Source organism: Chamaea fasciata, unplaced genomic scaffold, assembly GCF_029207755.1.
Source record: "Chamaea fasciata isolate MVZ Bird 193981 ecotype frontalis unplaced genomic scaffold, bChaFas1.0.hap1 SCAF_9, whole genome shotgun sequence".
In the NCBI taxonomy this organism is placed as follows: Eukaryota; Metazoa; Chordata; class Aves; order Passeriformes; family Sylviidae; genus Chamaea; species Chamaea fasciata.
The window spans coordinates 16,574,293-16,587,055 of NW_027094094.1; the positions used below are offsets into that span (position 1 = coordinate 16,574,293).

Below are 12,763 nucleotides of genomic sequence, written 5' to 3' on the forward strand. Positions count from 1 at the left end.
CTCAGCCTTTCCTTTTAAGAGAGGTTCTCCAGCTCCTAGATCAACTTAGTACTCTCTGCTGGACCTGCTCCAGGAGCTTCGCATCTCTCTTGTGCCATGGAGCACAGAACTGCACACAGTTCAAGATAACCCAGACTGCAAACCAGTGTTTAGGAAACTCCAGAAAAGACTGGATTAATTCAGAATATTTAATGTAAAAAATTCAGTAAACAAAAACAAGCACAGCGGTCATATTAAACACATTAACACTTAAAAATATTATGGAGGAGGGACTATTTTGCCAAGTACTACTTACAGGTATGGAGGCACTCCGTTACTGTAGTTGGCTTGATGAGATAGCCTTTACAGATATAGCAGGTGATATGAGGATTGAAATCTTTCACCAAGTGCTTCCTCTGAGTAGCCATTCGTGGAGCGGGAAATGCAGGCAGAGTGCTTGAGGCCAGAGAAGCAAGTCTGAGAGGCGTCGATGTCCACAGTTCACAAGAGCTGTTGCACTGCTCTGTGCAACTGGACTTCTCCAGGCATTTGATCTTAATTCCGCAGGTCTCACTGCGACATGGCTCATAACTCCAGCTCCTGTTCCGGGCGAGTCATTTTCCTACCTGTAACACACGTGGAAAAAGAGAGCTACGTGAACCTGGCCGGACAGCGGCGATGCCCCGGAGGGCCAGCGTCGCCATGAACTTGGCAGCGGCACGGGGCTGTAATTTACATAACAGCAGCCGCCGTGCGCCGGCAGCCGAGCTCCGAGGCCGCGCCCCCCGCCCCGCCGCGCTCCGGCCGCGGGCGGGACGGGCTCGGGGCCGCGGTGACAGGTGCAGGGGCCGCCCGCCGGCACGGCCCGCCCGGCACGGCCCGCCCCGCCCCGCCGGGCCCGCAGGCCGCGCCGGGCCCCGCGGGGAGCAGCCCCCCCGCCGCCCCGGCCCCGCGGGACCGCGGCCGGAGAGGGCGGCGGCCGCCCGGCTCTGCCCCCGCTCGCCCGACTCCCGTCCCTCCCTTCCCGCACCTGCGGCGCCTCCCGCCCCCGCCGCGGCCCCGGCCGTACCTGGCGCAGCCCCGCGGCCTCGGGCGGGCGCCCGGCGAAAGAGAAAGGGAAACGCCGTGCGCCTCCCCCGCTCGGAGCGCTCCCTCCTCCCCGGCGGGCTGCCGCGGCCGGTCCCGGGGCGGGCGGGACGGGCGCGCAGGCGCTGCTCCCGGCCGAGCCCCGCTGCGCCACGGCCCGCAGCGCCGCGCGGGGCGGCAGCGGCCGGAGCTCCGCGCGGCCCCGCGCCGCGGGCTGCCCGCGCACGGCGGCCGGACGGGAGCGGGGCGGCGGCGCTGCCGGCCCAGGTAAGCGCAGCGGCGGCGCCCGGCCCGCGCCCGCGGCTGGGCACACACCCGCTGGGGCACCGGCGCCGTTTCTGAAAAAGAACTTCAGCTTCTGCCCGTGGAAGGGTGGAAGTTAAGCCCGTTTCTCTAGTCCGCGAATACTAAACACTGCACGAAGTTAGCCCGAATCCCGTGAAAATACGTGTGCTTTCCTCGAAGCGGGACCAACAGTCGAGTTAGCACGAGTAAAAGATGCCTCCGTGGCTCAATGCATCTGCTTTTTAGCCCCCCTAATCACAGAAATCCATCATATTACCAGGTAATTATCCGTAAAACTAATGCTGCCGGAATTTTCCAACTGTACTAATTCTAGAAAATTTCTTTTATACTGCTTTTAACAATAATGACAGAAACATAAGGAGATATTTCCTGTATCAGCTGCAATGCCACCACATTACCTGTGACTGTTTTAGGTCTTTACTTTTCTGTTCTGCATTTTGAAATAAATGCTCATTTTGCAGTCGCCCTCCAGTGCACTCTTCTCTTTCATCCGTGTGTCTGCAACAGCAGAAGGCTTTAATAACTTTGGCCTGTTTCTGCCATCCAGTCCTACTGCTGTAATATTTACCAGGCTATAGATCTCCATTTACATCAATTCAATGGCTAGTCTGAGTCAGGTGCATCAAAAACTGTTACAATCAAAGTTACAGTGCAATGATGAATGCATGATGAACCAGACACAAAATAATTCAACAGAATCAGAAGGATTTTTCCTGATAGAATATTCATCGTGTATGAGGTTATTTCTCCACAACATGAACAAAAGTATATGGCTAAAACTCTTTTGAAGCAGCATAGAATCACAGAGTATCCTGAGTTGGAAGGAACCCACAAGGACCATCGAAGTCCAACTCCTGTCGCTGCACAGGAACATCCCTGAGTCACACCATGTGCTGGAAAGCATTGTCTAACTGCTTCTTCAACTCTGGCAGGCTTGGTGCTGTGACCACTTCCCTGGGGACCCTGTTGCAGTGCCCAAACACCCTCTTGGTGAAGAACCTTTTCCTAATATCCAGTTTAAACAGGCATTTCCTCGGTCCTGTCACTGGTCACCACAGAGAAGAGAGCAGTGTCTGCCCCATTGCTTCCCCTCATCAGGAAGCTGCAGACTCTATGAAGTCTGTCTCCAGGCAGAACACGTCAAGTGACCTGAGCCACCCACTCCTCACAAGGCTTCCCCTCTAGACCCCCCACCATCTTCGTAGTCCTCCCTTGGACACTTGCTAACATCTTTACATCTTCCTTACCCTGAGGCGCTGGAAGTGCCCCAGCACTCAGGGTGAGGCTGCACCAGTGCAGAGCAGAACGGGACAGCCACCTGCACTGACTGGGCCTGATGCACCCCAGGATCCCGTATAGCTTAACAGAGTTTAATGGTTTAAACCTTCCACTGTTAACCTTTGTTGGCGGTTTTATACCACAAAGCACACACTGGCAAGTCACAGGCTAAAGAACACTAAACAGAGAAAGAGACAACAAAAACTATATACATGTCACGGGAATATTTTCATTAGTCACATTCAGTCGGTTTAGTAAAAGTTGACTTATTCCAGAATGTGCTTTAGAGTGGCCCTGTTCAAATGCACTTTGATTATTGCAGCATTATTAAAATTATATACATGTAAAAACAAGCAACTGCAGATGCTCTCCTGGCTGTTTCCAAATGATCTGGTAAGACTTTTTAAAAACTAAACTGTATTCTAAGTGAGATTTCATAGTACAGTTTATCAAGTGTCCCATTTGAAAAAAGAAACAAAACCACAAACCCAACATTTTCTAAATTAATTAATTAATCAGCTAGGCTTGTGTTTACACAGTAATGGATGTACAGTATTCTATTCAAGCACATTAAAAACTTTGTTATGTCATTTATTATACTGTGTAGGCCATGTAGTAATGCTCACACAGCAGTTGGGATACTTGCAAACATACACAACTGGTATTGATTCCCGTAAGTCATACTGAAGTCCCTCTTTTAAGGACATGCAGTCCCATGCTAGGTAACTGATCGTGTACATGACAAATTCTTGCCTCATCTCTCCACGTGCAGGAACTCAGTCCTGCTGGTACCAAGTTGTATTTATGAGATGCTGACTGAAGGTGATGAAAGCTGAGGCTTTCAGCACCTTTCCAGACCACAACATAAAGAGAAAATCAGAATCAGAATAGAAGAAGCTCTCATTTCATTATCAGAAGAAAGTAGATCCTTAAATACTTATCCTTTATATAATCAGGAAGCAAATCATGTTAATAAATGCTTATGAATTAGTTACAAATTCAAAGATTGCTAACTCCTAGCAATGTATGCAACAGGTTTATTTAAAAATATAGGTCCGTATAAGTGAGGTGGGCATTTTGATCTACTTAGAGTAGCTCAAAGGTAAAAGAATAGAGTTTGAATCAAACAAGGCAGTAATTTCATATTATGAAAGAAATAATTAAGAAATGAACTGAACTCATCAGAGTAAATATGCGTCACGTATTAGTGACAGGAAGCATGGTGTCCTGGTTCTCTTGCAAATATTTCCCCACCTCATATGGGTTCTGAATTCTCAGGGTAAGTCCCAGGCTATTGGGTCAGAAAATTCCGCCAGGGCCTGGCCCATTTTCTCCCATTCCCCATACCAGGATTTTCCACGCCTGAGTCCACACTTGGGTCAGGTGTCTCCTCAATCCCTCTGGACATCTCAGCCCTCACTCTAGACACACTGCAAACCATATAGAGGAAGTTTACCAGATAAAATAGCAGGAAAGTGGTCTCTGTAACGTTCAGGGGAAACTGAATATTCTCAAAAGGTGATGTAACAGATTTAAAGGAGAAGAAGGAGAGGAAAGGCTGGGACACCTTATCCTGTGCTCCTCCTCTAACAAACTGGATGCAGTCACTAATAAACCCCCAAAACAGGCTGTGGAAGCTGGGATGGAGATTAGCATGGATAAACAACAGACCACACACATTTTGAACAAACCCCAGTACCTTTGTGAACACTCTAGAAATCATAGTCACCATGCCCAGCAAAATCGCAAAAATCCTAATCTGTGCCTCTCTTCTGTTAAAGCTACGTGTTAGGGACAAACTTGGAGGTATCTGTGGGAAAGAAGGCAAGCCTAGGGACCAGAAAGCTATTATTACCTCGAACAGGCCCAGGGACCAGAGAGACATCAGTGCCTCAAGCCAGAGAGACATTATAAATTCAAGCAGCATGACTACTGACTGCTTTACCCCAATACAGAGTAAGTAAACCCAAAATGCAATTAGCACACTTTTTTCCACTTTCTCAAGCCCCACATTGGGTGCCAAAATTTTGTCCTGATTTGAGACAAATCTGGGAGGAAATGTCCAAAAGGTTTCTCCTCTGAAAAGGCAGATTCCAGCAGCCCCTCCCCTAACTGGTTTGGGAGAATATGGAAAAAAACCCCGTTTATTTAGCAAGCAAAGGATTCATAAGCATGGAAACATGAATAATGCTAAACAACAAAACCTCTCGCTGTTCTGAAGAGATGGCAGATTCAGAGAGCCCTCTGTGGGTATGGCTCGGCTCTGGCTCAGTCTCCCTGGGGCTCAGGCCTGGCATCCCGGCCTCAGGGCAGCTTGGGGGGCCCCTGGGCGATTGTCCTGGTGTTCTGGACCAGAGAAAAGCTGAGCAGTTCCAGAAAAAAAAACACCAGCCCAGGAAAAACTTTCTTGACTCAGCTCACAAACGAAAAACTAGCTTTTTGCTTAAAAAGCAAAGGAAAGCTGTCCTCCCTATAACCATGCTGCAGACAACATGCCGAGAGAAAGGAATCCAGGGGAGGAAGTGAAGCTTCTGCAGACAAAATTGCATGCCACTGCTTTTCCCTCCCCTTGCTCTTGGATCTTGTTTTAAAGGCACAGAACTCAATATCTGACATAAGCAGATGGTGAGGGACAGAATACAGTATCATAAAGTCACCCTAGGACACATGGTATGACGGAGATGGTGATTACAGCCCTCAAAAGAGTGATGAAAACAGCTCTCATTTTTCTGTGTTTCTTCAACTTTTGACTTTCTCATCAACTGACTTTTATACAGCAGTCCTCAGTGTCCTTTAACAGAGTGCTTACTTTTTAAAAAAAAGCTGAGTCCTTTTTCACATATATGAGCTTTCCTAACACAGAAAATAAATGCTGCTTTCTAAGCATTATCATCCTTGAGAAGTAATTTCTTGAAATCCCTGAAGAACTACTGCATCATCCTGATGTGAAACAGAGTAATTACTTACATTTAATATGAATAAAATGTATCTTTTTAAAGGAACAGCCAGGACACACAAGAACTTAAGAACTCCAAGCATTTCATTAAAGTAGTTCTAATACTTTTTGAAATATACCAGTGCTTGATGTCAGCTCCCAAGTAAGTTTCAGAGACAAAATAAATTTATTAGTCAATAAAGCCAAATTCTCAGCAAAATTTGAAATGAGTGAATTATTCTCACTTTGCAAGAAGATCCACAATGGTACAATGTTACATCCTTATCAAACTGCTTTGGGGTCTGTTTCTAGGCAAGTCTCCAACTTACATTTATTTTGTAGATGGAAGAGTTACTGGGGCACATTCGAACTAGGAAGCTAACAAAAAAAAACATCCCTAGTTTTCTTGATAGAAATTGTGTAGCAATCTGAATGGCATTTAGAGAGAACCACAGCATTCACCTTCACTGGATTGATTCTCTAGACATCTGATGGAAATGTCATTCAACACCTTTAAAAAACTTGAAAACTTCATAGAATTCCTTAGGATGGAAGACACCTCTTGAGATCATCTAATTCAACCTGTCTGGTCAAGCAGGGTCAGCTAAAGCAGGTTGTCCAGGACTGTATCCATATCCAGCTGGGTTTTGATTATGTCCCCAGATGGGGCTGTACACACACCCTGGGCAATCTGTTCCAGTTTTGATCAACTTCATAGTTAAAAAAAAAATAAATCTTGTTATCAGGTAGAATTTAATGTGTTTCAGTTTGTTCAATTTGTACACATTACCTCTTTTCCTGTCAGTGACACTACTGAGAACGGTTTGACTTCTTCATCTTCATTCCCTCCCATCAAGGAATTATATATGCTGAAAAGATCCCCTTGAAACTTTTTCTTCCCCCCAGCTAAGCAGTCCCCAAACTCTCAGCCTCTCCTTAAAGGAACAATACTCCAATACCTTAAACATCTTTGGCGTCCTGTGGACCCTTTGGGGCACTGACACGTGCTTCATGTGTTCTGAGAACTGGACACAGCGCTCAATGTGTCACCTCATCAGTTCCGCACCACAGAGAGGAAGATCAACCTCCCTTCAAACTGCAGGCAACTTACTTAAAACTACTGCGTATTTACTCAGGTAGGAAGAAGAGATCACACATAAACACCTGGGATCTCTTATTTCCAGTGTTAAAATCCCAATCAAGCAGAACATTACCTAGAAGAGAACACTAATTGGGTTGGCAGGACCTTTGGACATCATCTGGTCTAATGCCTTTGCTCAAAGCAGGCCTAATGTTAAAGTTATTTTAGATTGCTCAGGGCTTCATCCAAAGAAAGTCTGAGTATATATAAGGATGGCAATTATACAACCTCTTTAGGCAACTTGTCTCGACCCGTGACTGTCCTCGTTGTGAATTAATTTATTTAGGTCCAGTTAGAATTTTCCTTCCTCCATCTTATATACTTTCTAATATATATGAATAATTTACTAGCAGCAAGTAAACTTTTACTGCCATTATCCAAGTAATTGTCATAATCCTGGGATCATGTGACATATTTCTTTGCTTTTTAGGCAAACAGTAGTAACATTGTTTATCATATAAAAATAGTAGTATGCTCAGTGTGAAAACGGCCTCTGATTTGATACGAAACAATAGGAATCAGGTTATTCTTATCCCCATTGGTTACTGAAGAAAATCATCAGCAATGAGGTTTTGCATTTCTACGAGGGTTTTTCTTCATCCTTACTGAGCTCTCTATAAGAAGCCATGTATTAGCACATAATAGCACTTCTGGGATATATATAGCATTTCTTAATGCTTACTCTTCTTTTATAGCCTAAAGTAAAGTAGCAAAGCAGGTTGCAAAATGCCAACATCTGTATTATTAGGCCATTGACAAATGCATAAACAAGAAAAATGTATTCAAGAAACACTTCAAGTGAAAGGTAAAATTGTGTCACACAGTGTTCAACTGTGTTGAACTAAATTCCAGGAACTTTTAAAACGTAAAAGAAACCGTAAAATATGTTCCTACAGACTTTCTAATAATTGGCTCCTAGTAAAGAAGAGAGAATCAAATAAGTGACTCCAGCAAGGGAAAGATGAGCACATCTGTATTGTTAAACATTTCCTTAGTGCACTAAAATACTGGTCAGCCATAGCACACACTGTCTCTTCCCAGCCAGGGAAACAGAAAACAAGAAACAAGGTCATAACAGTGGGAGAGGGAGATTGCCAGCGCAAGGAAAAAAAAAATCATAACTCTGAAACAAAATTGACTAGAAATTGTCACAAGCATGAAGGAGACAATTTAACTTTAGTCACTTGTACGCAGATGTTGAAAGGAAAAACTACCTGGTTTAGAACGTATTATTAGCTGACCACTAAACATACTGAGTGAGGATCTTGTGACCGGTTTGACATACCTCCCTGGAAACAGCGAATATAAGAACTTTGATTATAGTCTTCAGAGGTATTGCAAGTTTGAAAACAACAACCTATCTCAGCAGAATCCAAACTTCAGCTAAAAGCAGCTGTGGATTTAAGAATTAAGTGTGATGGGAATATTTTTAAAAGGTATTTTTGTTCTGTTTCCTTGATTATTTTGTCACTCTTCTGGATTTTTATTTTGAAGAATTGTTTGAATAGGCATGATTACATGCATCAGACACAAACATACGCAGAAACTTCCTGGAGGATGTGAGACAAACTTAGAAAATTTTACAGACCAAATGGTTCTGTTTAGTTACCCAGTGTCCAATGTGTGAACTCTGATCATCTGTTGCTTTCTGGTTTGTTTGGTTTTTTAAAGACAAACAAGTATAGATGGCCATGTAGCCAAGCTGATTCTTCATGTGCAAATAACCTGACATTATTTTGGCTTTAAAGGCAAAGATTCTTATAGGATAAAACCTTGTATTGTGCCACAACAGTTGTTTTTTTTGTTTTTTTTTTCCATAGGTATTTGATTTTTTGTGAAGTGGGGTTAGCCTTTGAAGCATCACAGACTGCTCACAGGGAGTGATGCAATGGCAGGAGGTTTACAACACATAAAATCAAGATGCTTCTGTGCCTCCATTTGCTTGTGTGCTTGGTTAAAAACCGGTGATCTGTGCTGGAGTTAGGATCTCTGGGCAACTAAAATACTGGTAGTATCCTCAACCTCTCCTAGTTTTATCTCATGGCATGCTAACTTCCATGCACTTTGGCCTGCTGTGCTACATCTCCTTCACCTTTTTATAAGGTATTGGAAAAAATGTTTTGTGGTTCTTAGTATGCTCTGTAGGCTGCAATGGAGCAGGCATTATTTCAGAGTTGCCTGATTGTGGAGAACCACAGGGCATGGCCAAAGCAGTCTTTTACAGTCCTATGCTTTATATAAGTTTCTAGCAATTCTGTGTAAGTACAGAATCTAGCAAGTCTGTGTAACTAGAGCAAGTAATGGTGGTGTGTTTTGGTAACATCTTAAAGAAGATGCAAAATTTAAAACAGTTACCCTGGTTCTTAATCAGGTGTTCTCCCTGCACCACAAATATCTTGCATCATTGGAATTACATTTCTGGTCTCCAGCCATTTACTTCACTTCAACTGAAGAGTTCATTAGACTGTTTCTGAATTAATGGAAATCCCACTTGTGTTGTCATTTCCATTATTATATAATCTCCAATACTTCTTAACTACTTTACCTATTGCTGTCTGATTATATGCTTCTGCCAGTTCAGTTTCCTTTCACACAGGTCTCTACAATAGTATCACCTGTTTATTCTGAGGCTTCTCCAGAGAAAATCTGCTCTGCAATTGACACTACTTCAAGTCTCCCTGCTACTCCACAATGGAAAAAAATAAATCAATCAGTGATACTCAGAGCTACATTATCAGAAAAGTCTTCCAGTAGTGTACTCCTGCACAGAGCAGCCTGATACAGCTCTTGTCGGCATGGGCAAGACTATGTCTCCTCCACAGACTTCCAGGATATGTAAGTCACAGAGCACACACTTTGCCAATTTGATGTATATATCCTTCCAGCAGAAAAGTATTTCTATAACAGTATGAACACAGGTTTCAAATTTGCTAATCAAGTCACAACATAGTCTATTCTTTTTCACGAGACATCCTAATGGCTACTTGCTATAATTCTATTACTCTTTAAAAAAATCCTTGTTTCTGTCAGTAATATATATCCTCTTCCATTCTATACTGCACTGTACACATATATTATATAGAAATACCTATTACAGATAATATTTCTCCACTATTTTCCCCTCATATTATCAAAGCCACTTACACCAACATATACAGCTCAGCTAAACTATAATGTGAAGTCTTCAAATAGCTTCATCGAGTTTCATCTCTCAATTTCCATGAAATTAAAAGACAAATGAAAACAATGAAAACAAACTGTAAGAAGCCTCTAGTGACTCCTACTAAAATTGTTACTAACAGATTTTGTTTCTTACAGTTGAAAACTGGCAGGAATGCAAATCAAATTGTATCACACATGTCAAACAGCTTCACAATTATGCAATCAACTTGTGCTGCAAATTAAAAACAAGACTTACTACTAGATCTTAAGTCAAAACAAATTTAAAACATCAATAAACTCAGCAAAAGCAATCCTCAACAAATCTACTCATGTCTGTTATGATGGCAGAACCAGAAAACAGAGAGGCTTGAAAGGAAATAGAAAAGTAGCAACCAAATTACCGCATCTTTCACAAGACAAATTAATGACATTCACAATGTCTTAGGGAGTTAACCACTCCACTTCAATCGATTTTCAACAGGAAATCTGTTTCCAGCTCTCTCAAGAATAAAACCTTTACCTTAATAACACAATGTTGGGTCAATTCCATTTCATTTGAACTGCATAGGACTCCTTCATGGGAACTGTCACTTTGTCAGCCTATTAAAACAGTCAGCTTTGTTGGAGAAAACCTAACATAGATACCTCTGAATTTGATTTTAAATTGTAAACCAGAGGATGTTTCTTCTGGATAAACTAAGAGAAAATAGGGGGCAGACCAAGATACCAAGCTTCACATCCTCCTATGATCTTTTCTGAAGCAATCTAACATATATATGTATATAGAGAGTCAAGGTCTGTGCAGCAACATGTTCTATGTGATCCTGTCCATCCAATCACATGACTATAGTCTCCGTGGAGTTTGGCCTACTGAGTTAGATAAAAGAATTTCCATAAGAAAAAGCAAAAATAAAAGCTTTTTGGGTATTTTAGATGTTTTTAACAGTTCATATTAATAAATGAGAGTCACTGCATATAATATTTCACTGAAAGCATTATCCTGAAATTCTAATATTTTTTATCCACTATACTAATAGTAACAATTAAGCAAAACTGATCCATTTAGTTGATTCTTCATGTGAATAATGTGCTAGTTTTGAAGAGAGACAAACTCAGGATTCTAGCCAGAACCTATTTTCAAGTGAGCAATCAGCCCATAACTTTGCATCATCTGCCAGTTCTGCAGTGACATTAGCTTAGGAAGTTGACTGCTGGTTTGCCCAACTTTAGTTCCATGACAGCATGAAACCAAAAAAGTTTGCATAAATGGTGTCAGCATCTGACATTATCATCACTGAGTTTTCTAAAGAAAAGATGTATAAACCAATTCTCAAGTATGAAAAATAAGTTTGAAATTGTTTTCGCAATTACAAAATCCTGGCCTTCAGACTGCCTGCATGTAAACAGCATGTTCTTGGTTTATGTGCATTTAACCAGAATGAACACAAAATCAACCAAAAACTGTGAGACCACGTTTACCATCCCTGCATCTTGAATTTCCTCTTGTAGTACTTGGAAGTCTGCATTCAGCACAGTGCTAATGAGATCATGTGGCTTTTAGCTGAGTAGGCTATGGCAGTTTAGACTCCCTGTTTTTAGGGTTCTCGACACAGCAGGGCTGAGTCTTTCTCAGAATACAAAGAATATACATGATCCTGCTTGTACAAAATTGTATTGTCTGCTGAAGCTCATTTTTACATTTTGAACTTGTCCAGTCTCATCAACTAGACATGATTGTGGACTACTTTGCTACAAAATTCTGTAGGAAGAAAATGTTGGTGAGAAATGTAGCTAATACCTCAGGAGATTACATGCTTTTGAGTCTAAAATTAATTCTTAAGCATACCAGTACAGGCACAGCCCTTCTAGAGATCAAAATGTTTAAATACAACAAAGTAGTATCTGTTTTGGTCCTCAAATATATAATGGCACTTAATGAAAACATCTAACAAATACAAAAAATGGATCATTATATTAAGAATCTTGTTTTGTATATAGAAAAACAGATCTTCATTTCCTCCTCACAAAGAACCACAATCCCGCTTAAACCACTACATTCCCCTGCAGGGATATCTATACTTAAATGGCACATTAACTATATTTATGTTAGGTCTTTAGGCCTGGATTGCATAAACATTACTGTCTTGCTTCACTATGCATGCCCAGAGTCCATGCAACCCTACTGTCCTCATTAAAATCGTGACTATCAGATTTCATCAAGCTTTAGTCTGGAAATCTATGCAGGAATGTACAGATATATGTAACAGTCGCCTCCTAATATCTCACAAAGGTGCATAAAATCAGCAGAGAGCATGTATCATTCTTTACTATTGTTTCATACCTTGCTGCTATTTCTAATCTGTATTGCAAGTTCCAAATCCTAGAGTGACTGGCAAACACTAAGAGATTCTATGAGATGAGATTTATCAGAGCTATAATAGCTCAGCTTCAGATTGCCAGCTGCCTTTTCACTGTATCAACGCACTTGAAAAAGCACAAACATACCCGAAACATTTTTACTTGCAAAATTTTTCACATTTTGTAATGAACTGAGCTCCCATGAATGTTAAATACATTTCAGGAATCGTTTTCTAAAGCAAATGCTAAACTATGCTAAAGATATCCAATTTCTGACCTTTCTACATTACTACAATCTGTATGCATTTTACTGAGTTTTTTTAGATGTGACTATTTTCTTCAGTGCTGTAATAACTTTTGGTTTTAGAGGCGTAAAGCTAGAAGGATTCACCTATCAATTTATACAGCAAATCTCACTCCATTCCCTAATCTAATATCCTTGGGAAGCTTTTAAGAATAAAAGGTGTAATACTCTTAAAATTATTTCCCTTTACCATAAATGCATAGACGGGAATATG

At 41.8% G+C, this 12,763-nt stretch overlaps 1 protein-coding gene across 2 annotated transcripts in view; it reads right to left on the reverse strand.

The window, feature by feature from the left end:
- The window catches only part of PCGF5 (polycomb group ring finger 5), a 67,042-nt gene that overhangs the window by 33,507 nt on the left and 20,772 nt on the right, over positions 1-12,763 (reverse strand). For both annotated transcript variants that reach the window (XM_066191221.1, XM_066191220.1), the window contains exon 4: positions 296-605. In XM_066191221.1, coding sequence (XP_066047318.1) covers positions 296-407 — 112 coding nt within the window. In that variant the 5' untranslated portion in view covers positions 408-605. The remainder of the gene's footprint in view (positions 1-295; positions 606-12,763) is intronic.